The 27,732-nt window shown below is 40.3% G+C and overlaps 1 protein-coding gene across 1 annotated transcript; it reads right to left on the bottom strand.

Moving 5' to 3' along the window:
• Nucleotides 1–301: 301 nt before the first annotated feature.
• LOC149140628 (endoglucanase 3-like) lies at nt 302–3,592 on the bottom strand. The gene is made up of 8 exons (XM_089446403.1): nt 3,275–3,592; nt 2,966–3,172; nt 2,092–2,292; nt 1,911–2,003; nt 1,644–1,805; nt 1,392–1,503; nt 1,056–1,219; nt 302–950 (listed from the first exon to the last, which is right to left on the bottom strand). Exons 1-8 carry the CDS (start codon nt 3,530–3,532, stop codon nt 618–620), a joined length of 1,530 nt encoding a protein of 509 aa, XP_089302529.1. The 5' UTR covers nt 3,533–3,592; the 3' UTR covers nt 302–617.
• Between the last annotated feature and the right edge of the window lie 24,140 nt (nt 3,593–27,732).

Below are 27,732 nucleotides of genomic sequence, written 5' to 3'. Positions count from 1 at the left end.
CACTTCACATACCTTGTGATATTGCATTAGACCCACGCTGACATTGACACCAGCATTCATCATTTAAACTTTGGGGCTTGAAGTGGATAATGTAAATCGAAGTGGAGTTGCCATTCACAAATGTATTTTCTTTGTAGCCTTGCATATTTTAGATAGTGTTAATTAACATATCCATAGATTTAAAATATACTAATTTAGCGGTTTATCTATTTTAAATCCATTACGAAGGCAGGTAGACCTTGTCAACCTTTTGCAAAGCACTTTGTTTTAAAAGTTAAAAGCGGAGCGTGAACTCTAAAGATGAGGTAGGCATATTTGTCATTAAATGCATGGAAAAGGTTTACATTTAGAAGATCGAAGTGTGAGGTAGCCCTACACGTTTCACATATATGAGACTGGATGACCTACTCCATAAATTTGATTCAAATCAGGTGTCCCTAATACATGAATACATGTAGAGCCATCCTCATCGTCATCTCTGAGAGCAAAGCAAAATGAATATGTCCCCAAGGAATATACAGACATGATCATTCTTGACATTAGCAAAGCCAAGCCAAAGCAAACAGAGAAAGTATGAGTTTGGGATGAGAGGTCGTGAAGTTAGAAGGCTGTAACTGCTAAAGTGAGGAACCGGAATGTGCCAAATAAGCAAGGGAGCCCACCAATGGAGCATTGATGTATGTGGCGGGTTCAGAGTGCTCATAATCATTGCGCTCATCTGAGAAGCGGTCATTGTTGTCTGGGCCTCCAACTACGGCACCTACCAGAATATTTGGGTTGGGGTCGTTGCTGTACAAAGACTTGAAGCCATCGTTGCAAGCAATCGTTTGGGGATGCTCGTATACCGAAGGTAACGACGAGCCCCTGTGATGTATGCGCTCTGGAAACTTGGCGCTGTAGCCCACCATATATGACATTCCTAGTGGGTTGTCTCCCAGTATGTAGTCCACCTGTTAAGAAATATAACTTATAAGATGATCATCAACAGGATGTCTAACATCACCCTCCCCTCCACTAAGCCATATGTATATACAAGCACTACTCAGCGATTGTACCTGTCTTTTCGCAAAAGTACGTATTTTGGTGGGAGTGACTATCATGTTCCCACATTTCAACACTTGTTTGGAGACGCTCAAGTATTTTGCATAGGTGAAAAGCAGGAAAGTTGCGGACGTCACATATTGCAAATTACTATCACTCATTTGGAAGAGCAATCCACCTGTAAAACCTCAAAATCAAATAAATTATGGTCCATTAAAAGATCTGTCCGAAGCAAACAAATCGATTGAGTGTGCTCCGCGGCTGCTATGTTACATTATGAAATTTATAAGGTGTATTCTCTACATGGGTATTGAGAATTGGAAGTATTGCTAATTCTCATATAGCTTAACCTGGCGTGTACTGCGCCTGCGAAGATGGTGTTCCCGGCAAGAGAGAGCAGATGAAGTTGTCGGCGTGGCCCCTGTATTCGCCGAGTGTCTTGGAATTTTCTACCAGAATTTCCTACACAACGCAGGGAAAGTTGGGATGAATATTTAAATTCAAGTAAAAGAATAATATTTTCAGACATTATAAAGGGTAGCGATAATGCCTGCATAATGCAATATAATTACGACTGTGTTTAGGTCGGTAAATAATTTAACCTTAGCCAAAAGAACTCTAGTCCCTGCATGCTTCTCGTCCCAGCTGAATATATTGACGCTATCGTCCGCGCCAAGACTCTGACCATTTGATTGAATGTAGTTGAGATAGGATACATTTCTCGAAGCTCTTTCTAACCATGCCGCTCCCCACAGTAATTCATCCTGCAAACAAAAACCCATGCCATGAAAATCATATATATATATATATATTTGAGAATGAAAAATGTAATCTCATTATGCCACACACATTAATCTGTGAACACTTACATGATATCCCGAATATGAACAATAAAATGGACAAACTTCCGACTGCAGAGAGTCACTGTAAGCGCCTCTGTGTTTATCCGCGAAATCAAACACCTTGCCTCCACAAACAACAAAACGGGTAAGATAAAAGAAGAGAAGAGAATATGAGATCTTGCAATTAATAAGTATACATGAAGTATACCCGCATTGCAGTTTCAAGGAGCTGGTCAGAGTAAGTACGATTAGTTGTACTGAATATAATGGAGGCGGCTGCAAGCGCTGCGGCAGTTTCTGCCGCAACGTCGGACCCAGGATGTTCAGCGTCTATTTTATAGATATTGCGAGGTGTGTCCATGTCTTCGGGCCTCTCCCAGCATTTGTGATCCATGTTCGGATCGGCGACCTGTAGTCTTACTCACCATAGACGAATCAGTAGGCTGCACTGTGTCAATATGTATATCCATATTACATTCTACAGTGTCAAGATGTATGGCAAGAAATAACTGGCTTGACATTGGCCAGTTAATGCGGGGGTTGTATATGTTTATTCTCAGATAATTTAGCTGTTTAAATTCAAATAATATGGTAATTATTTTTGTTAATGCCGCAGGATTGTATGTGATTATGGTGTGATTATGGTATAGGGTCATTGTTAGATAATGTACTTGTTTAAATCTAATGGTAGACATATACAACTTTGGGCATTTACTGTTCAATGATATGTTAGTTATTTATGGTAGACATATACATGGCATTTACTATCCAATGACATGCCAATTATTTGTGTATGGTCACTCTAGAATAATGTACTTGCTTAAATCCAACAATAAATATATACAACCAGAGACATTTACAAGCATTTACAAGCATTTACTGTCTAATAATATGCCAATTATTTTCTGTAATTAATATGTTATAACAACTATTAAATAATATAGTTACTTAAATCCAAATCCAAAATATACAGCCCTGCACAATGGCATGGCAGCTATTTTCTACCAAAATGTATAGCTAATTATTAGTGCCTGGGCTCCATGCATTGTATATCTGTAAAGTCATAAGACTAATTGCATTACCTGCACATAAAGAACACCGGGATGTGCAGCCGCTTTAAGAAGGTAATCAGTAGCCCAACGGATGGCAGTTTTTGCATGGTCGAGGTCATCTACCATGTACTCCCCGAACTCCAAAACGCTCCATGACAACATGGTAGTCGTGAAAGCCATTGGAAAACCGAACTTCACATTGTCTCCTGCGTCGTAATATCCTCCCCTTAAATCCACCTGCATTGCAATGCAATATGAAAAAACACCAATACCGTACAATTAAAAGCAGGATCCACATGAGAAAACTATGTGTGCATATGAAGAGATAACTGAATGTACGTTTTCTGCAGCTCCATCCGAAACGGCGGAATCCCCCCTCCATGTCATGCGCTGGTTTGGCGGAAGTTTGCCAGATCTCTGACCCTCAAAGAAGAGAATAGATTTGGTGAGAGCATCTCTATAGTTATGAGAAACAGAGGTGCTAAATCCACCATAATTTTTAATATTATTAAAGTCAGCGGCTTCTAGAGGCCTCGCCATGGCTATCCATAGTAAGCCTAAAACAGATAGCAAAGAGGCTTCCCTCCACACCTGCATTTCTCATATAACTAACGCACACTCAAATTGATTGCGTGTTTGCTTCAGGTAGGTAATTATGCAGCGGGGAAGAGCACAGAGGCGAATTTATAGGACTTTTTACGCATACAAAACTCTCTCATAATCCACGTGTGAAAAATAAATTATTAAAGCAAAAGGACCAGAGTAACTGGATGATTGTTCAAAGTTTTCTGGATGGTTGGGTTTGGAGTCTTTAATGTTTGAATTACATCGAACATAAAATGGTTCATTAGTCTAGAATTGTGTTATCTCTTGTTTGAATTTGTTTCTTCTGGTGGTGTAAAAGTCTTGTGGAAGTTTCTGCCATCTCTCCATGCTATTTCTGCATTGTCTATCAGCCCACCAACTAAACCCAAAATGTAGTTGCAATAATAATAACTATCATGAGTAATGACTTTCGCTTCAAGATTTGGATTGTCCTACATAGGGAGAAGCAGCTGGAGTATTCCAATACAAGCGGGGCCTCCCATGTCTAAACAAACAAATCGTGTTTTCTTTCCCCAGAGCATCGACAACAGAAATTGAACCTTAAAGTCAACAATATTTTGACAAGTGAGGACGCCAAGCAGCCTTTGTTAACGCTTTCGCGGCCAACTAACTAAATCGGCCAGAACCAAATCTCACGATTCTCCCTGATCTGGCGGGTTCACGGGTCCGACGTCACGATTTTTCCCTCTAAATCGGACAAAATGAATTTCCCCTAATTCCGATCAATCCCCGTGAGTTCACGGGTCGGGCGTCAGTAGTCACGTCAACATCTAGCGTAGGGGAGAAACACGAGAAATGGACAAAATGAATTTGCCCTGATTCTGATCAATCCCGTGAGTTCACGGGTCGGGCGGCAGTAGTAAGTGAAAAGGCAGTTCCTATTTCCAACCCTATCCCAAGTGAACATTTAACGTGGGGGAGAAACACGAGAAAAGTACGTTGACCAAGGCCGACACGGTGATTGTGAAAATCCAACATCTTTTCTTACAGACAAATCAGGGAATTGAATCTGGCTAAACTTCCTATAATGAATGTAACTGGGTGAAATTTTTGATATGTTTCTATCACACTAAAACTTGTAGAATTTAGTAAACTTCCAAATTATTATTCTTATTTTTTTAGGTAGTCCCAAACTAATATCAGAATAACAATTAAATGAGTGTGAAATTGTGTAAATTTAACGATTAAATGAGTATAAAAATTCAACACCAACAATTTATGTGTAAATTTAGATACAATACAAGATACTTTGTTGTACTGGAACACGATTTGAGATGTTATCCTTGTATATTCTCCTTTCATCAAATCATAATGAACCCGTTAGTTGCAACCCGAAAAATGTAACGTTCAAGGTCATGGGATTGGGTTTTATTCCGGCAATACATATTGACAGGAATTTTAGGTTAAGTCGGGCATATCCGAAGCACAAGCCAAAATAAATGAATAGGTAACCTAATTTATTTGGTCAACACCATTGCCAGGTAACAGAATCCACATCCACTCCCCAAAGAATAATAGAAATAACTCACTTTAATAATAATTTATTAAATTATTACACTTAAGTTTTGAGTAGGTTTAATGGTTAAGAGTGTGTTTTAAAAAAAAACATAAATTCAAAACTAGAAAGAGTATATATATTTTAATAGATTTAAAAATCAAATCACTAAAATCATTTGATAGATTAATTTCGTATCTAACTTAACTTAACCATGACCTTAAAATTAGATAATAATAATTGAAATCTCTCTAACCATTATTACTTATTACTTATGAGATAAGGCACCTTAGGTCAAAGTGTCTTCACAACAAAATAAACAATGTCCACGTCTACTTTTAAAACTTAACTTAACCATAACCTTAAAATTAAATAAACAATGTCCACGTCTACTTCTAAAACTTAACTTAACCATAACCTTAAAATTAGATAATAATAATTGAAATCTCTCTAACCATTGTTACTTATGACATAAGGTACCTTAGATCGACGTGTCTTCACAACAAAATAAACGACATATACTTTAATAGATTCAAAAATCAAATCACTAAAAACATCTTATACATTAATTTCATATCTAACTTAACTTAACCGTGACCTTAAAATTAAATAATAATAATTGAAATCTCTCTAACCATTATTACTTATGAGATAAGACACCTTAGGTCGACGTGTCTTCATAACAAAGTAAACGACGTCCACATCTACTCCTAAAAAAGCATTATCTTCCACCCAAATAAGTTCGTCGGCGGGTTAATAAACTAGTTTAATCACCTTCGTTTAACACGTTAACGCATTCTCTAACCCCTGGACTCGTCTGTTCTAGGCCCTCCAGTTACACACTTCTCACTCGAACCCGGCGGTGGCGTAAATCCCCAAACTCAGGCAAGTACGCGATGTTGCTCACGGGTCGGCTGAATTATGTATAGGCCTCACAGCTGCACTCTCGCTCAAATCCCTAGGCCAAGAGCTTAACCTGAAGTCCCACGGTCAAATTAGTGACCACCAGCTTGCCGGCGTGGGCCCTTGGGTTCGACGGGTACAATCAACAATGGATATGGATTGTGGGGACTCCTCCTGTGATGTCAACGGGAGCGGAGGGGTCTGCAATCATGATTCCCGCTTAAAGTTTCGCTGGATTAATTGAATGGCGGAGGAGCTCTGGCGAAATCCTACTGCCCTTGTAAATTGCGGGGTACCCATGACGTAAGCGGCCAGAGATCGGTGGGGCAGGGGTTAAATTTCACGGGTCCCAGAGAGGGGTGTGGCAAGGGTTGAATTTCACGGGTCACTTTACATATGATGAAATTTTATGATGAATTGTTTTATTTTTAAATTCTCTTTTACCTGACTTTTAATATTTATTTTTATAAATTGCAAATTAGATTCATAATTGTTTTTACATTTAAAGCCAAAAAAAAAAAAGTGACCTGCAAATCCTAAAGCGAATGTAATTGAAGTTTGAAGAGATTGGAGTACAAAACAACATGTGATGGCTAAAATAAGTTTCTTTGGTTTCATTTTTGGGATTTTAAAGATGGTTGAAGTTTTTAAGATTTCTTTTCTATAGTTGAATTGGTTAATTATGAAATTCTACAATGCTAATCTCGAATTTGGATGCCTTCTACTTCTTGTTTCTAAGTTTTTTTCTATAATATTTTTGCTTCTACAAACACATTCATGTTTCTAGCTCCAACAATGTTGTTAGCATTCATTCTAACAACAACACGAGGTTGCTTAGACATGAGGAACTCCAATGCATGCAACTTGGCCCTTTCAACCCATCTGCAAATTTCATCATCAAACCCTAGAAACCCTCTCAAGGGAACACCATTCCCTTTTTAAACATACTGCAATAAACCCTCTTCAACTTACGAGATGCAATTAAAAGGGCATGCTCTTATGACGTCCTTGATAATGTCCTGCGAATTGACACATTGCCCGAGGGCTCAAGCTCGGCTATGGACGGTCTCGATAGCAAACATCTTGTGTGCCATGAAATCACATTTTGACAAATACCACGCGATCCTCCGATGCCGAGCCGAACCCACACCGAACCACTTGGAATACAAAGGCTCCCCTAAATAACCCTCCAAATCCAATGTCTCCACCCGAGTCTACAATGCCAAGAACTAAACATCAATCGAATAAAGACATGCTCTATATAAGTCACATGTAGATTCAATTCACCTAAATCTACTGCGAGTAACTCGTGTTTATATTCAATTTACCCTCGCTCATGTCGATAATTTGTGCATAGTAGATTTAGCGAACAGTTAGTCTATGTGCTAGTTTTAGTGATTGAGTTGGGAAAATTTATGGGCTAATATTCGCAGGTGGGCTAATTTTCCATGCCTTTTGCAAAAAAATGTTCATCAATTTCCATTTCTTTGAAAATCAATTTGAGGGTATAAAATTATTTTACCCTAAAAATCGCCAAAATTTTATATATACTAATATAAAATAATTATAAACTTGAATATTTTTACAAAAATATCGTCAATTTTTTTATAATTTACATATTGGGGACTAGTAAGATTCACCAAGGTTTCTAAAATTTAAGATAAACTTCCATCCTTAAAATTTTCCCTCATTGAGTGCTATTCTCTGAGCAGGTGTATGATTCATTCTGAAAATCTAAAAATTAGGGTGGATTACACAAATAAATTTTGGTTGATTCCATGGCCTCACTCTCTATTTCATTCATATTCATGTTCTTATTCCTTACTAAATCAAACACTGTAATCAACACCACAAGGTCTGAAAGGAATAAAATGGACAAAATGCAAATAGTGCCCAATTCCAGGGAAATGGAAGAGAATTTATTTCCCTCCCAGATTTTCCATCAAAGAAAATTAAATCATAATAAAAGATTTGAACTGAGACTTGGTCATATGGAAAGTGGGCATTCATATCAGAAAGCACAAAATAAGCCTTATTGAGAAGAATCGATAAGCAATGTCAGGATGGCACTTCTTTTGAAGCCAATGACGGGCGATTCTGATCTGGTCTTGCCCTGCCTTGCTTTCCACACCAATCAGTTTATAAAGATCATAGCCCAAATTCTTGACATTGACACCGCTCACTAGAGCAGAGCACTAACAACGACTTCCATAGCTGCTCTTCAACCATGGTTTCTTTCTTTTTCATTGCATTTTTGAATTCTGAGTCTTGAACTATCTAGTTACGCTAACCTCTATATATGTGTGTGTGTGTGTGTGTATTAATTATGCAACCTATATTCCTAGCGATCAAGTGTTGAGCTCTATGAATTGCAAACAAAGAGGACCACTCAGAGGATATTGAAAGGAGCTCTCAATATTTGTGACCAATATCGAGTGAAGGCAAAGCTTTTGTTGCTTCTTAGGTTAAACATGTGCTCTATGAATAGTCTATGAAACAGTGACTATGTGAGAGTGTATAAAGTCAATAAATCATCAACAACAATTCATGTGGTGATCCAGGTGGATGTTGGTGGCCACCCACCTAGCCCACTTGGACCCCCACAACTTTCTCTTTTAGTTTTTCAGTTTCCTTAATTATAGCACAATTTACTATTTTTGGCAGTTTTTCGGGTCCTGAACTTCCGGAGACGTTTTGAGGCCCTAAACGACGTATTTTGAGAAAACTGGGAGCAACATGGGTCCATGGCCAAATGTTTCTCATCGCAAAGTCATAGTCCTCGAATAGATCTTTCTAACGAGGTATTGTGTGCGTCAAACGAAGATCGTATGACAAAGTTACGACCCCCGGGAAGTTGATGTACCAATTTACTCAAAACGGGGCCCATAGTTTGGTGCTTCATCTCATAGGGTTAGGTTTTTGGATGTTTATGGTTTTCCACTGTATCTCAACATTAAATAGGCCTTCGAGCCTCATTGTAAGACAGTTCAGAGGCATGTAGCCGCTACATCTTTCCTCAGAGATAAGCTACCATCGCCCGAGCTAGTTTATTTCCATTTCTGTTTGTAAGAATATTTCATTATTTTACATTGATGGAATGAAGTACTATTTTTGCTGCATTTCTGTATTTTTGGTTATCTCTACAATTTGTTTCATTCCTGTTTAAATTTGGATTAGTGGTATCAGAGCGGTCTGCTCTTTCTCTGTTTTTCTTTGCATGTCCCCAACGAGGTTGGGATATAAGGAGTTAGGGCTTGAACTAGTTGAACCCTTGCAAGACCAACCTCGCAAATCCCGACGGCCTACCATGGTGGATGAGAATAAAGACGAGGGGGCAGGAGACCCTATCAAAATCTTCATCATAGAAGCCCTCGAGCGACAAAGGAATCCGATGATGGAAAAATTTATCCAGATCCTTCAACAGCTACCAAGGGGTGACGCATCTGCTTCCAACAACTACGCTGGAAATGCCGCACCGTTAAAGGTACAAGTTAACTTTGAAATCCCCATATTCGAGGGTCAGATAGACGCAGATATCGTAGATAAATGGTTAAATCTGCTAGATGGTTATTTTTCTGTTCATGATTTTTCCAGCCAGGAAAATATCACTTTTGTACTTCTCAAAAGACTGGTGGGAAACCTACTGTGGGCAGAAGGATGAAAGTATGGGCTCACTTTTTTCAACCGCACCCACTTGGAATTCATTCTGGGATGCCATCAAGGAGCAGTACTACCCTGTCAAGAGACGTGAGGACAAATACATAAAGTGGACCACACTGCGGCAGGGAAGGGACCAAGATGTGTCAAAGTTAACAAATATTTTTCATACCCTTCGCACAAAGTTGGGTATCAAGGATTCTGAGCTGCATTTGGTACTCAAATACCGCGACTACCTACACAGGTACATCCAGGATGAGATGGAGTTCCTAAACATCTCCTTGCTCGGCACGACATACCGATATGCTGTCAAGATCGAGTAGAATTTTAAACAAAAGAAGCGAGACTTTGGATCTGTGAATCCAAAGAACAAAGGACAAAGCCAAGATGGGGTGACCTAAGATAACCCATTGAAGCCGCAAGAAAATAACAACACCACGAAGTCAATGAAGGACACAAGAAAGTGGTGTGAGTTCCATAAGAGCCCCACTCATAACACAAGTGAGTGTCGGACCAAGCAGTCATTGGTCACCGAGTTGAAGGCTTGAGAATCAGATGCATGTTCTGACCTTGAGTCAAAATGCGACAAGGGGAATGACAAAGGGAACCAAATCATTGATGCGGAGCCCAGCACCATTGTTGCCACCGCCAAGGTCCAGAAGAATGAGGCTGAAGATCCAAAGGAGGGGGAGCGTCTTTTCCACTCACAGATGTGGGTGAAGGGTTCACCACTACAATTCATTATTGACAGTGGGAGCCAAAAGAAACTCATTTCAGCAGAGGTCATGAAGCCGTTGGGACTACCAACCATACCACACCCGCAACTGTACAACGTCGGGTGGCTTCACCAAGGATGAGATCTCCGAGTCCGCCAACAATGCCGCCTTCCCTATAGTATCAAACCCTTCATAGATGAGGTGTTGTGTGATGTTGCACCTCTTGATGTTTGTGATGTATTATTAGGCCAACCATACTTATGGAGGTGACATGTTGTGTATGAGTCAAGGCCTCGCATTGTTATTATTTTTTTGGGTAATTCATTATACAGGATATCGGAGGTAGCCCCACCTACCACCACCTCTTTGATCTCTACTAAGAAAAGCAGTAAGATCATCTCCCATACTAGGAAATTTATTTTCTGTCTGATTCACCCCCAAAGTAAATGGAAGATCGCCGCCACATCCATGACCCCTGCGAAGGGTTCTGTAACGCCTCACAGGTTCGTGCGAAGGCGCGCGCCCCTCTCACTTGAAAAACGACTAAGTCATGAAAGTGCGGTGGCTCGAACTTGCGAAGGCGCAGTCACATATGCGCGCGGAGATAGGAGAGCGCCCACACGGTTATAGGGCGACTCGATAGCTCGCCCGACACACAAGCCGACCGAAGGGTGGATTGAGCAAAGCCGATGGCATAAAGGCTTGAAGACACAACGGTTGGGCGATAAAGGGGTCGGCCATGGAGATGGTCGCCGCATGGAATGATGGTATAAACTCTTGATTGAGCACGCTCATTTGACAACAACAACTTCGCATTCTCTTCGCACATCTCAAGTGCGCACAAGAGGATGGCGCAGGTCTATCGATGACTCGCACTAAGGCAATGAGCCCGCCGAGCCGGGCATAGGGTTGTAAGTGCACGGTGATAGGTTTGGAGGTTTCGGTGGTGCGCACAGGCGCCCACACCGGTATACGCTTAGATTGGGTTGAGGTTTGGGCATGGGTTGCACATGGGTGCGCTCGCCCGCCCAACGCCAAGATTGTGTATGTATATTTGTATTACGGTGGATTATTGTGGCAGACCGTCGTGCGCTCTTGCAAGGGTGGGTGCCCTCTCATTTTATTAACGCCGGTAGAGCGCGACTCCCGGTCATGTAAACTCTCATTATATAATAAAAGATCGTTCTTTTATATTATTGCCGAGTTGTATTATTATTCTTATATTGTTGATGGTTTTCGCAAATTAATAATATGAATTCATGTTTATTATGAATCGTTGAAGGCGTAGTTCGTAAAGTTAACGAACGGTGAACAAGTTATTAACTTAGGCGGTGCCGCACCCGGCCAATTAAACGAAAAAAGAATTGGGGGCGTGACAGTTGGTATCAGAGCAAGGTTTGCTCGTGAAGGCTTGAAGCTGATACACAACTTGACAGTTGGTATCAGAGCAAGGTTTGCTCGTGAAGGTTTGAAGCTGATACACAACTTGATAGTTGGTATCAGAGCAGCTCTGAAGGCTTGGAGAAGTCTTGCAGGAAGCTGGGCGAAGCAAGTGTGTATACACTTGGAAATTTGACAGGTCATATTGAGGCTTGAACAAGGTTCAGGTGTTGAAGCATTTGAAGGTAGTTTCAAGACTCGGTTTGAGCAGGGTTGCTCGTGACAGTGACAAGGGTACTTGCAGGTGAAGGAAGCCGTTTCACACGAAGTGAACAAGGGCTGGTTCATGGTTGCAAGGAACTTGGTGAAGCTGGTAAAGGTTGGAAACGGGTATCGTAGAGTTGGGCAGGCGGTACTACGTGCTGGTCATACGATTTTGGCACTTGTCAGGTGGGCAAGTGGGACTGCGTGTGGGCAGGTATACACAGTTTGGGCGTCTGTGGACCAAACAAAGTACGAACCAGGGAAGACGAAGTACAAGGCATGGCTAGTTTGGGAGAAGGTGAAGGGAAGCTCTTGCTTACCTTATACAGGTTGAAGAGGTTGAAGGAAGAGAATCCTCGGATCCGAGATAAGCTTGAAGTCTTGGAAAAGAATGTTGAAGGAGAGCTTCTTCAACTTGGTTGGACAATGGAGCAAGGTGAAGTTGCAGATTGTGCTATCAAGGAAGAGGAAGTGATGATGATTGAAGATGTTGCAGACATGACCATGATGGAGGATGAACTTGAGATTGATCAAGTTGGACCAGGATCGTGCAGTTTTCCAGCATGGATGGATGAGGATACTCATATGGAGGAACCTCATGACAATGATGATGAAGTAAGTATTGATACTTGTGTTTCATTTGGGCATTTGGTGGATGGACCATATGCAGGGAAGGGCAAAGCCAGTTTGCCAATGCTAGGGAGGATCTTACCATGGATGTCTATGATGAGACCTTGTATGGAGAAGCAAGGATTGTCGATTGTTGCAGGACTTGTTGGGGTTGCTTGTGACCTTGTGATGAAAGGTGCAAAGGCCCGTGAAAAGGGAGGAACGTGATGATCGTTGTGGAGGATTGGGTCATGCTTTAGCCACTTTGGCTAAGTGCCTGGCATGACTCATGGACAGGTTGAGGAGGGCACACATTTGATGATGCTTGGGTGGACTTCTCATGGCCGAGACCAAGAAATAGTCTTGGTGGACACTTTGGTGGAGGAGCTATGATGGAGGAACTCATGACATGATGATATGGTTGAGTGACCGAGTTCACTAGACCGAAGATTGTAGACTTGGATGAGGATGACCGATTGTTGTGATGGGTCTACTTGGTTGGATTACATGGGCAACATAGTCATGGACATCAGGTTGGAGACATGGAGCATGGCAGTCTTATGCAGGGACATTATGTGGGAGCACTTATAGAGGTGTCACAGGGGCATCCAATGAGGAGTGCCAAGGCAGGGATGTTGTGCACATGGATGTGCTGGTGTGGCATGGAGACTTATTACTTATGAGCCGATGGAGAGGTTGTGCACTTATGTACAACAAGGCCATGGACTTGGATAGATTTGTGAGCAGACTATGGGGCCTTCCTACTACATGGAGAGCTGAGGCAAATGTTGGTTGGAGATGACTCATGGAGCTCATGATGACATGAGTTTGTTGTGACTTTTAGGGACTTCATACATGGTGGACTTAGAGGATTTGATGCATTGAGGAGCTGAGGTAAAGAGACTTTGATGCAGTATGGGATGCATACTTTCAAAGTACATGTATGGGCATGGCTTGGAAGAGTGACTTGATGTGGAGGATCGATATGAGGCACTTTGGAGTGATGGAGTTACAATGATGATGATGATGCCTTGGTGACAACACTTGGGCATGAGTTGAGCCGAGACTCAACTACCTTTTTACATGAGAGCTGATTGATCTATGGTCATGGGCAGCACATGGATAGATGAGGCAGATGTATACTTGTTTCTATGGAGACTTGAGGGTTGACACATTGCAGATGTGATGGAGGTAGCTTCATGGACTTGGATGTGGCATACTGAGAGTTGGATTTTGATGAGATGGTCTCTTCATATGAAGGAGGCACACATATGGATGATGTTGGGATAACTGTGGCTGATTTCATGCAGCACATTGACACCAAACATCATGAACAACATGTTGCAGATGAGATGAGGACTACTTCATGGACCTGAGCATGGCTTACACTTATATGGAGATGGATTCTTGATCGAGTTGAGGATGTGACAGGATGCTTGAGGAACGACTGATGATGGCATGAGGATGTGAATTCTCATGGTTTGGGCGTGACGGTTGGATTAGCTACCCAACTAGTTCAGACATGAGGGCTATAGCATGCACAGAGATGTGTTAGCATTTGTTGGAGTATCATGGCAGTAGTTCACATGAGGACGATGCATGATGAGGTCGACACGATATGTTGCAGTGGGCATGCAGTTTGAGATGGAGGGACCAGCCTTCCACAATGGAGCAGCATGTGGAGATTGTGACATAGTGGTTGATGATCATGGATTGAGATGACTTTCGATTGATGAGATAAGATGTTGGCACATGATTGAGGTGTGTTAACACTTGTTGACATATCATAGGTAGTTTTGCGCATGGTGGTGATGACATGACGGGGTGGACACATTGTTGCGGTGGACATGTAGCTTGAATTGGAGGGATCAACCTTCCATGGTGGAGAGCAACATGGGGAGACTGTGACAGGGTGGTCGATGATCATGGACATCTGATATATGACATACATTGGTATGGAGTATCTTGGTGACAGTTGGTTGCTAAGACGAGGCATGGTGGAGACGGTGACTCTACATATGTTGCAAGGATGTTGCTTTGTGTGGAGAAGTCAACATCATGGATGATGATGATCTTGGTGGATGGCTACCGAGATGGTATGTTGTCGAGGACGACAACGATTTCCAGTGGGGGAGAATGTAACGCCTCGCAGGTTCGTGCGAAGGCGCGCGCCCCTCTCACTTGAAAAACGACTAAGTCATGAAAGTGCGGTGGCTCGAACTTGCGAAGGCGCAGTCACATATGCGCGCGGAGATAGGAGAGCGCCCGCACGGTTATAGGGCGACTGGATAGCTTGCCCCGCACACAAGCCGACCGAAGGGTGGATTGAGCAAAGCCGACGGCATAAAGGCTTGAAGACACAACGGTTGGGCGATAAAGGGGTCGGCCATGGAGATGGTCGCCGCATGGAATGATGGTATAAACTCTTGATTGAGCATGCTCATTTGAAACCAACAACTTCGCATTCTCTTCACACATCTCAAGTGCGCACAAGAGGATGGCACAGGTCTATCGACGACTCACACTAAGGCAATGAGCCCGCCGAGCTGAGCATAGGGTTGTAAGTGCACGGTGATAGGTTTGGAGGTTGCGGTGGTGCGCACAGGTGCCCACACTGGTATACGCTTAGATTGGGTTGAGGTTTGGGCACGGGTTGCGCATGCCCGCCCAACGCCAAGATTGTGTATGTATATTTGTATTACAGTGAATTATTGTGGCAGACCGTCGTGCGCTCTTGCATGGGTGGGCGCCCTCCCATTTTATTAACGCTGGTAGAGCGCGGCTCCCGGTCATGTAAACTCTCATTATATAATAAAAGATCGTTCTTTTATATTATTGCCGAGTTGTATTATTATTCTTATATTGTTGATGGTTTCTGCACGTTAATAATATGAATTCATGTTTATTATGAATTGTTGAAGGCGTAGTTCGTAAAGTTAACTAACGGTGAACAAGTTATTAACTTAGGCGGTGCCGCACCTGGCCAATTAAACGAAAAAAGAATTGGGGGCGTGACAGGTTCCTCCATGTAGTAGCAACAATAGGTGGATACGGTCATGAAAGAATACATCAACATCTTCTCCTCACCCACAGGGGTATCGTTGCACTGTCAGGTCAAGCATTCATTCGATATGACTCCTAGAGCACCTTTACCCAATAGGTTAATATATCGTAGCTCCATTATGGAAAATGCCAAGTACAAGTAGCGACATGATCAACATTAGGTACCACACAATTTTCAAGTGGGCAACAAAGTCTGGTTGCATCTACAGAAAGAACGTCTTATAAGAGTCCAGCAGAAGCTCAAACCACTCTGATGTGGTCCTTACACCATTACCAAGGTTGTGGGAAACAATGCTTTGGAGCACAACATTCCTCCATTCCTTTTCTTGCACCAAGTGTTCAATGTGGACCACCCTCGACCATACTTTCCACCATTATTTGACACATCAGAGATTGCAGAACAGCCCACCAGGGACCAAGTTCAGCAGAAGTTTCCACATCTGATTTAGGCACACAACACAATGGGGACGACTTCTTCCTGAGGGAGGAGGAATGATCCAGGTGGATATTGGCGGCCACCTGTTATGAAACCAGCTCAAGAAAAAGATAGAAAAGATAGATCAACGCCTTAGAATTCAACCTCTTCGAGGGGGCAACCTCCTTTACATTACATAAATGAACAATTCTTGGATGATTCAAATGAAAAAACCTCCTTTATATATATAGGAGTCTAAGGAGTCACAATATAACCCAGCCGACCTAACAATAATAATATAAAGCGAGAAATTACAATAGAGGGATTCTATGGGGCACAGTAATAACAATATGGGGATAATAGGGGCACAACAATATTAATAAGGGGTACAACTACAATAGTAATGGGGTAATCACTAGTATTATAGGGACCCAACATGCCCCTCTCCTTCAAAAATGTGTTGTACTCAACGCTTGAGAAGTTCTGGATGCTTCTGTATAGAATTCTCATCCTCCCATGTGGAATCTTTAGCAGATAAGTTCTTTCACTTGATAAGATACTTCGAAATTGATCGATTTCATAGCTGTTGAGTTCTTGCTTCTGTGACTGCTTCCGGTTCCAATATAATTTTTCCTTCCTTGTCAAGTTCTGGAAATATTGTTTGAACTGGGAGCTTGTCGCCTATAACCTTCTTTAAACATGAAACATGGAAAACTGGGTGCAATCGAGAAGCTGCAGGAAGCTCCAATTTGTATGCCATAGTACTAATCTTTTGCAACACCTTGTATGGACCATAATACTTTGGTGATAATTTATTATCCTTCTTAGCTTGCTTGAGGGACATTTGCTTATATGGTTGTAGCCGTAGGAATACCCAATCACGTACATCAAAACTTCTTTCACTACGATGTTGATCTGCCTGTTGTTTCATTCTATTCTGTGCCAACACAAGGTTATCCTTTAAGAGTTGGAGGACTTGTTGTTGATGTTCAATGTGATGTTCCACTGCTTGAACCTTAGAATTTTCTCTTAAATATGATGTGATGGATGGTGGCTGATACCCATAAAGTGCCATAAATGGGGTCATTTTTGTTGCTGTATGGAAGGAAGTGTTATACCACCATTCAGCCAGAGGCAACCATTTGACCCATTGTGTCTGTTTATCAGATACAAAGCAATGAAGATATCCTTCCAAACATTTGTTTACTATCTCATTTTGCCCATCAGATTGAGGATGATAAGATGAGCTATGAGCTAACTAAGTACCAAGACAAGAAAATAATTCTGTCCAAAAAATTCCAGTGAAAATGGGATCTCTGTTCCTCATCCCAAAGTTGTAGTCCTCGGATAGATCTTTCTAATGAGGTATTTTGCGCGTCAAATGGAGATCGTATGCCAAATTTACGACCTCGGGAAGTTGATGTACCAATTTCCCCAAGATGGGGCCCATAGTTTGGCGCTTCATCTCCTAGGGTTAGGTTTTTGGATGTTTAGGGTTTTCTATTGTTTCTCAATAATAACTAGGCCTTCGAGCCTCATTGTACGAGAGGTTAAAGGCATGTAGCTTCCACATCTCTCCTCAGAGATAAGCTACCGTCGTCTGAGCTACTTTATTTCCATTTCTGTTTGTAAGTATATTTCAATATTTTACATTAATGAAATGAAGTATTATTTCTATTGCATCTCTGTATTTATGGTTATCTTTGTAATTTGTTGCATTCCTATTTAAATTCGAATCATGTGGTGCACATGAAAGCATTTGGATACAATTTATTTATAAAAAACCACACGAAGAATCAGTGACCCAAGATATCCCAGTGCTAACATGGTATAAATAAATATATAAAGTATATATAAAAAAATTTAAACTTTTCATTTTCTTATAGGCGCATCATTCTGACATTTTCCTAAATTATTTGCAAGTTAACTATGACGTGTTTATTTTAGAATAAAATATATTTTAAGAGTAAAAAAGAGAAAAACGAGTAAACGGGCGTCAATTTTAAAGCTTGTGCAGGTGGTTATGCGATTGAAGTTTTTCTCTCATTAGAGCCTTATTCTATCCTAGCTCCAGTCAATGTTGTCGTTCCTCCCAAGAACGTGAATCCTTCGCAACTTCCACTCGATGCTTTCATGGGTTGTTTTGTATGGCGGGCGATCGCGTGAATCTAGGTTTAGGCCACAATTTTTTTTCTCTGCTTGTGACTCCAATAGCTCGTCATGGCCCCTGCTGATTTGCAGGCTTGAGGGTTCTCCGTTATACCCCTAGCGATATTTCACTTTTGGTTTAGATTCAAACTTGTTGAACATTAGGGTAACTCTGTGTGTTTTGTCCTTACTCTAGGGGGAAGCAATTGCTAGGTTTTACATCTAATATTGATGGGTGTTATGGCCTAATGTTGATTTTTTTAGTGGAGATGTATTTCAGGTCTCTTAGGCTCTCTTTTCTCTCTCAACCTGTGATATGTGTTTCTCATTGTACAAGTGTAATAGGAAATTCCATGCTCCTTTGTGCCAGAGCTCACATGTACTTACAAGAAATCAGGGCATCCATGACACACATGCAAACACATATTCAGAAAGGCACATTCTATTACACAAGGTATATTTACAGAGAGTTTACACGGGCTGTCTATACCCAAGCTCTCTTGAGTTTCGTCTCTTCAACTTTGTGAGCTTTGTCCCTTCTCAAGTTGATCAAATTCTAACTATACAATTCCTACTAGCTATAAAATGTCCTAACATAGTAAAGGTAAATTCAACATATTTCCCAAACTACTAACACCTCAACCTAGAACTTGTCACTTTTACAAACACCCATTTCGCCAAAACACCAGCTCAATAAAATAAATCACCTAGATTTTTCTAGAAGCCAAATAATTATATTTACTCCAAAAAATCGCAATTTTATACAAATTACAATTGAGGAAGTTTCTTCCCCTTTGGAGAGTTTCATGACCCCCTCAGGGTCTATTTAAAATATATTTCCAAGGGTTGGTGATTCCACATCAGATTCCCCGAGTAGAAATTTTATAACCTCTTGGTCATTGGTCTTCAATTATTCACTCAGCCTAGGTCCCATATATATTGTTTTTGTTGTCCACATGTTTGGTTGTATTGTTGTTTTGTTATTGACCTTAGTCTTCCAAGATCCCAAATTTGATTTTGTAGTACCCCATGTGCCTTGTTGAGGTAAAGTTGTATAGTCAGTGGTACTCTATTGTTGGCTACCCTTATCATCTTGTTGTATCTTATCTTGGACATTTCTTTCATTAACATCCACATCCTATCAATCTTGTCATCCAATTTGTACTTAGTTGAAATTTATTGTTTCCATATCTTATGTCATATGCTATAAATTTCTTATTCCTATCAGCGTCCTCATTCCCTAAATGGAATAAAATTTTGTTTTGAAACGTTCTCGTCCTTCTCTCATCTCCCTTGGAATTTGTGAACATATAATAAATTTGGAAATTGAATAATATCTATGCTCTAATCCACATTTCCAACAATTTAACCTCTTCAAACTTCATGAGCATTACATCCAGATGTTGTTGTTAATCATTTATTTGATCCTTATTTTGGCTATCGATACAAGGTAATTTTTTCTTACTCAATGGTTCTTGTAATTGTACTCCAGTGACTGCATTGGTTGTCTATGTATGGATTTATCCTTGATTCCTTTTATGAGACAACGTTGTCTTATCTTCCATGTTAATAGGTTTTAAATTATGTCCTCCACTAACGCTTTGGGGAGAATTCCTTTATTCTCTCTTATCATTGTGATAGTTGTAGGTGACTATCCTCCTTCATCATTCTTGGGACCTACATCCATATGAAACTTGTCATATTTAAACATTTGAGGCTCTCTAGCCTCATTTGAGACATTTTCTCTCAAATCTCCATGTTGATTCAAGCTCTCCTCGCAGTCCATGAGACTCTCATTCATTTTCTTCTCATATATTCCTCTTGCCTAAGAGTTACAAATCCCTTATTCAACATTGGTTAATATTCTTCATCTTCTTCCCATCCTAATTTTGCATGCTAAATACACACTTTTAAATCTATATCCTTTCTTCCAAGATATTTAACTCTTCATCCAAATCAAAAAAATTAAATTGAACTCGATTTGCAGACTCCATGCAAGGTTCATCACTTTTCAACCATTCCTCTAAGAGGTTTGTCTCTTCCTCAAGATCTTTGATCACTTCCTCTAAATGTTGTCCCTGGGGTTCACCTTTATTTCTAGAAAATGACATAGATTCTATCTCCCTATTTCATAGCTTCATGTTCACCATCTCCTTATATACCTATGAAAACATGATTCGCTTGAGATTAAAATATTATTTATGTGCCCTTAAACGTTATGGACACTTCTTCTTCACTAGGAATATGTGAACATTCCTCATCATTGGCTATAATTTTTCCATCTTACTCAAGTTCTAGCTACAACTCTTCGAGCAACTTGATTTCTTCATTACACTCCACGAACATTGCATTTGAACATTCTTCTACATCCACATTGTCAACTTGCAAAGATGATTCTTTTGGAGCTATGTTATTCCCTATGTCCCCTGACGACAATTATGCATTTTCCTCTTCCTTCATGAAGGAGTGCAATGAATGTCTACCTTCATAATCAACATGACATGCACATAAACACAATTAAATATTTTTTAAAAAGTGAGCCATGAATTTTCCAACTGTTTCATAAGACTACCCTGAAGCTATTGGGTTGTGTTATATTCTTTCCATGTAGTTAATATGGGGTTTGAAGGGCACCCGTAACCCCACTTTATGGGGTCCAAGGTAGCGCCCTGGAAAATTTTGGTTTTGGACCCTATGTTAGGTTGGGTGGACCCACCTATGGTTTTGTGCATGATTCTTGCACATGTTTTTTGGACGCGATGGTTTTCGGTCCATGGTTTTGGATGCGATGGTTTTTTGGTCCATGGTATTGGATGCTTTGGCATGTATAAATATGTATTGTAACATTGAAAGGAACATAATGAAAAATCAAGCTGGTAGTTCCAGTTTTGGGATCCAGGGAAAAATCTCTGTGTATATGTGTTATGCTCTCGCTATTGTCACTATTGTTTATTTTGTGTGTTTTAGAATCCGTATGAAGCTAATTTATGTACATGGTTAAAAACTACATTTGGAATCAGAGCTGTTTTGGCTTCAAGGGGACACCTTTGTTGCTGAGGGGTTTCACTCAGGCTTGTGGTAGACCCTGTTCAGTGGGAGATCTGCGAGATCGATTCTAGTGGTGAAAGAAGATGGCGACCAGTGGAAAGATAAAGATCGAGAAATTTAATGGTCAGAGTTTTGAGTTGTGGAAACTCAAGATGGAGGATTTGTTGGTGGCTAAAGACTAGTGGATCATGGTAGATCTGGGTACTAAACCAATGAGAGTGTCCGATGAAGAATGGAAGAAGTTGGATCAAAAGGCAAAGAGCACAATACGATTGTGTGTCTCAGATTCAGTGTTGTTGAATGTATCAGGGGAAGCTACAGCGAAGGCTTTGTGGGACATGTTAGGGACTTTGTACCAATCTAAGTCTCTGGTGAATATACTGTTCTTGCAGAAAAAGCTATATAACCTGAGGATGAAAGATGGAGACTCGATGATAGAGCATTTGAATGCATTTAATACTGTGGTAAGTTAGTTAGCATATGTTGATATTAAAATTTCAGATGAAGATAAGTGCATCAGTTTGTTGTGCTCTCTACCAGATTCGTGGGATAATCTGGTTATTGCAATAGGTAGCAATGCAACTGCCTTGCATTTTGATGAAATAGTCTCATCCTTGTTGACGGAGGAGATGAGACAGAAAAATATGGAGAGCCAAAATGGTGATTCCTTGTCTGTACGAGAACGGTCCTAGAATAGAAACAAAAATAAGTCATCGCGTGGGAGATCTAAATCTCCATGAAAACATGTAAAGGTGGTGTGCTGGAAATGTGGAAAGGAAGAACACTTCAAAAGGGACTGTAAATCTAAAGCTCCTGACAAAGAAAAGGGATCTGATGAGGCTCCTTCTACAGAGGCGAAAACCACCTCAGATTGAGGTGGGGATGTGTACTTGGCTTCTTCAAGTACACATGTAGATCATGAGGAATGGTTGATTGACTCAGGTGCATCCTTTCACTTCACTCCCCATAGAGAATGGTTTTGCGAGTATGAGAAATATGATGGTGGTGATGTCTTCTTGGGGCATGATAGGAAGGCTAGAATCGTTGGTCGCGGGAAAGTAAAGTTGAAGTTGCAAGATGGAAGGGTTAGAACGCTTCCAGGTGTTCTACATATTCTTGCATTAGCCAGAAATCTGATTTTTGTTAGCAAGTTGGATGATGTAGGTGTAAAAACAGTGTTCGAGAAGGATACCTGCAAGATGGTTCGGGGAGCACTGGCATTGATGCAGGGAGTTCGGGTTGGAACTTTGTACAAGCTGCAAGGTAGAACTGTTATTGATGGGTGCAATAGTTCTGTGGTTCCTGAAAGTGGAGCAGAAAATATAGTGGTCTCTAGAGAGAAGACCATGCTGTGGCATCAAAGGCTTGAACATTTGGAGAAAAGGGCCTTCGAATACTTCATGGTAAATGTATGGTAGAAGGTATGAGTAATAGCTCTCTGGATTTTGATTTCAATGAAAATTGTATATATGGGAAGTAGAATCGGGTGAGTTTCCCCTCTGGTAGTAAGAGGGTGAAACAGATATTAGAACTTGTGCATAGTGATGTGTTTGGACCTGTGAAGATTCCATCACTGGGTAAGTATGTGTACTATGTATCATTTATAAATGACTTCTCAAGGAATACATGGATATATTTCCTTAAGAATAAATCTAAAGTCTTTGACAGGTTTAAAGAATTTAAGGCTCTGGTGGAAAACTAGACAGAGAAGAAGATAAAGGTGCTAAGGACAGATAGTGGTGGAGAGTTTTGCAGTAATGAATTTGAAGAATTCTGTAAGAAGTGTGGTATAGCACAGCGAAAGACTACTCCATATACACCTCAACAAAATGGAGTTGCAGAAAGAATGAATAAGACGTTGATAGAAAGGGCAAGAAGCATGCTTAGTGGTGCTGGGTTAGGACAGGAATTCTGGGTAGGGGCTGTGGATACTGCATGTTACCTGGTCAGCAAGTCACCTTCATCAGTGTTGGAGGATAAGACTCCACAAGAGGTATAGACTGGTAAGAAACCCTCTCTTTCACATCTGAGGGTATTTGGATGTGATGCATATGTACATGTTCCAAAGGAGAAATGAACCAAGTTGGATAGTAAATATGAAAAGTGCATATTTGTTGGGTATAAGGATGGTTTAAAGGGTTATAAGATTTGGAACCCAGTCACACAGAAGGTTGTGTTTAGCCGAGATGTGGTGTTCAGAGAGGTGAAAGATGTTATTAAACATGAATTCCAATGAAAGGAACCTGAGAAGATAGAGTTTGAGCTAAAGGTGGATGAATGAGACTCTACAACAGTGGAGGAATAAAAAAATGAAGAGCCACAAACTCCGGCTGTGAGAAGATCAATTCGAGAAAGAAGGCAGCCAGAAAGGTATAGTCCATCTACTTTCTGCTCAAATTTTGCTTTGTCTGTTACTGATGATGAACCCAGAACTATGAAGGAAGCAGTGGATTCAGAGGATGGAAAACTCTGGAAAGAGGCCATGGTTGATGAAATGGCATCTTTGCACAAAAATGAGGCTTGGGATCTGGTGGAGTTGCCGGATAGAAGGAAACGCATTGGTAGCAAATGGGTGTTCAAAAAGAAGACAAATGCAGAAGGAAAAGTGGAGAAAAACAAAGCTCGGTTGGTAGCAAAAGGTTATTCCCAGGTGCCAGGAATTGATTTTGGTGATATTTTTCTCCTGTTGCCAAGGTAACGTCTACTAGATTACTTTTATCTGTTGTTGCTGCTTTTGATTTTGAGGTAGAACAGATGGATGTGAAGACAACATTTCTTCACGAGGATCTGGAAGAGGAAATCTACATGAAGCAACCTGAAGGCTTTGCAGTGAAGGGTAAGAAAGAACTGGTATGCAAGTTAAAGATGTCTCTATATGGGTTAAAAAGTCACCAAGGATGTGGTATCAGAAATTTGATACATTTATACGGGGACTTGGCTTCACCAGAAGCAAAGCAGATCACTGTGTGTATTTTAAATTAATTGGTGACCGTGTTATTTATCTGGTCTTGTATGTGGATGATATGTTGCTAGTTGGAAATGACAAAGAAATTATCCAGGATTTGAAGACCCAATTGTCCTCCAAATTCGACATGAAAGATCTTGGTGCTGCAAACTATATTTTGGGCATGGAAATTAAAAGAGATCGGGCAAAGAGAAAGCTCTAGTTAAACCAGAGGAAGTATGTCGAGACAATACTGCAAGGTTTAATATGCAGGATAGTAAACCGGTGAAGGTTCCTATTCCTGTAGGTGTGAGGTTATCTGCTGAACAGTGTCCCAAGACACAAGAAGAGGAAGAGGACATGTCCCATGTTCCATATGTAAGTGCATTCGATAGCCTAATGTATGCAATGGTTTGTACTAGGCCAGACATTGCACATGCAGTGGGAGTATTGAGCAGGTTTATGTCAAAACCAAGAAAGGAGAATTGGACAGTAGTGAAACGGGTTTTTAGGTATTTGCGTGGCACTAGTGATTATGGTTTGTGCTACCAAGGAAGACCAGGATTGGATAGAGTGTTGGATATTCGTGGCTTTGTTGATGCAGAATGGGCTGGAGATCTAGACTAGAGAAGATCTAGAAGTGGGTATGTGTTTAACCTATTTGGAGGTGCAGTTAGTTGAATGAGTAAGAAACAATCTGTAGTGGCACTATCAACTACATAGGTAGAATACATGGCAGCCACTCATGCAAGCAAGGAAGCAGTTTGGTTGGAGAGATCGTGTTCAAGTATGGGGTTAGTACAGGAAGCTATAAGGATAGACTATGACAGCCAAAGTGCAATTTTCTTGGCAAAGAACCCTGCATATCATTGAAAGACAAAGCACATTGATGTCCAGTATCACTTTGTAAGGGACATGATAGAAGACAAAAAGGTGTTGCTGGTAAAGGTGGACACTTTGAAGAATACTACAGATGCATTGACAAAATCGGTGAGCTCTAAGAAGTTTCCTTGGTGTAGAGAGACAATGGGCATTTCAGGGTTGGGAAAATGACTAAGCTCTCTTGTGGCCCCCTGTGGAAAGAAAACAACAAATGGGAGAATGTTGGGTTGTGTTATATTCTTTCCATGTAGTTAATAGGGGGTTTTAAGGGCACCCGTAACTCCACTTTATGGGGTCCAGGGCAGCGCCCCATAAAATTTTGGTTTTGGACCCTATGTTAGGTTGGGCGGACCCACCTATGGTTTTGTGCATGATTTTTGCACATGTTTTTTGGACGCGATGGTTTTTCGGTCCATGGTATTGAATGCTTCGGCATGTATAAATATGTATTGTAACATTGAAAGGAACATAATGAAAAATCAAGCTGGTAGTCTCGGTTTTGGGATCCAGGGGAAAATCTCTATGTATATGTGTTTTATGTGTTATGCTCTCGCTATTGTCGCTATTATTTATTTTATGTGTTTTAGAATTTGTATGCAGCTAATTTTTGTACAGGGTTAAAAACTACAAAAGCCTCACATCATCGTGTTCTCCAAGGAGTGATCCTTGTTCTCATTCACAAAGGTAAACATCCTCTCCCTCATGGTTAGTTTTCCTGAATTCTTTCTTCTCTAATGAAGCACTCAAAATGTGCTTCAACTTCTCTTGCAGTTTAAGCCATTTAACCTTTTTCCTCCTTTACACCTAGCCATGTCTCTAGTGTCCTTCAATATCTTGTAGCAGTTGTATCACTATGCTAATCCTTTCTTTTTAACTCAAAAAAATTTAAGTCAAATTTATCTTGACTCATCTTTCTCCTTACGCCATTCATTTTGGCACCTTCTCTTATGTTGTGCCTTGCACTTGAACCTTTGTAACGACCATCAATATTCATCTTCCTTCCTGCTTTATGAGCTTCCTATGGCTCATTGTGAGCTGCAATCAAGCCCCAGTAATAAGTATTCACCATTAAACTATTATCCAAATACTTCATAATGTCTTCTCTATAGCTTAGCCTTTTGGTGTTCCTATGGTTCTCTCTTGTAGAATCTCCTAAGCACTCCATGCTCTTCTAAGCTTCTGCACATACTTCCCACCTCTCTCGAGAACTTCTCTTGTTCTCTTGATTTCTATTTGATGAATTTCTCTATCTTCTTCTCCTTTCCAACCTCATTTGGAACACTTCTAATGTGGCTTCTTTGTTGCAATTGTTCTCTACCACAACTCCCTTTTCTCCTACTACTACGTGCAATTGTCATCTTCTTCACTAAGTTGAAATAAAACCACAAGACCAAGTTTACCTACTAGGTATCCTAAACATTGACATCTTCTGTCATTCAAGAACATCACAGGCTCTCCCTTGGCTGTGACCATTTCCACCATATCTTCTTCACTCATTTCTCCAATATGCTTGGACTACAATTTCTCCAAATCTGCATATTGCTTGGCTGAGAATCTCCTCAATATGCTCTGTCCCATTTTTGGTTCTTTCTCCAATATTTGTACAGAAGTTATAATTCCTTGTTCTACCTGTAATGTTCTAATACTACCATAAACCTCTGCTTGCCATAAACTCCTCCTTTCTAAGTTCATTGCTTACTCAACTACAGTTTAACACAAATTGCATTTCCAATTATAACCCATGCAAATACATTACATGATCATTATCCTCTCACATGATAGACTCTAATACACTTAGACTTGTTCCAAACTTGAACCTTCACTTCATTAAAAGAAGAGGTATTCTTATAGGATTTAACAACATGTACCTAAATCTTATAACTCATACATGCAATGTCTATAATTCACATTACAAAGATTTAAACTATGGCATTATTTTATTTAACACTCCATCAAAATGTTCACTAATTGACTATACACCAAATCACCATTTAAATAGAGTTTTCCTAAAGGTTAAATCAATAGCTATCTCACGATATGAGTACAATGATTTCTTTTTCTTTTTTACCATTTTACCAATTCTAACCATTAGTTGGGTGTGTCCTTTGACTCACTCTCTTTTCCTCAACTAGCCTCCTTAATATCCTCCTCTAATCACTTCCTTTATCTGCTAATGCCCAAAGAGAATTTCTTCACTTTGATACCACTCTGACATAGCCACTCTAAAGCCTTAACTAATCTGTTTTGGGCCATCTAATTACAAACATTACAAGAATTTTGAGGTCTAAAATGGGCCTGCTAAGAAAAATGTACAACCAAAATAAACTTTATAAGAACTAGTAGCATTCAAGATGATGATGTCAAGCATGGGGGATGATTCACCATTTTGGAGTAAAAAAGTAAAAGCATTAAAAAATAATAAAATAATAAAACTACTTTTTCAACTCGTATTTTCAACTTATCTCCCTAAGGTTTTACTCAAATTTCAAGCAGGAGTACTTGTTGGATACAAAGTTTAATTCTTCATCTAAGAAGTACCCATGTTGCATGCTTTCGATGGACTCTTCTACATGAAAAATGAGAAATACATGAAAAAACATGATTCCATTCACATTTTTCATGTATTTCTAATTTTTCGTGTAACATGGTCCATCGAAAGTATGGAAC

The sequence above is a fragment of the Pinus tabuliformis genome, chromosome X (genome assembly GCF_031772625.1).
Source record: "Pinus tabuliformis cultivar Carrire ecotype Pingquan chromosome X, CPIR1, whole genome shotgun sequence".
Lineage (NCBI taxonomy): Eukaryota > Viridiplantae > Streptophyta > Pinopsida > Pinales > Pinaceae > Pinus > Pinus tabuliformis.
This window is presented reverse-complemented; position numbering and strand designations above follow the sequence as displayed.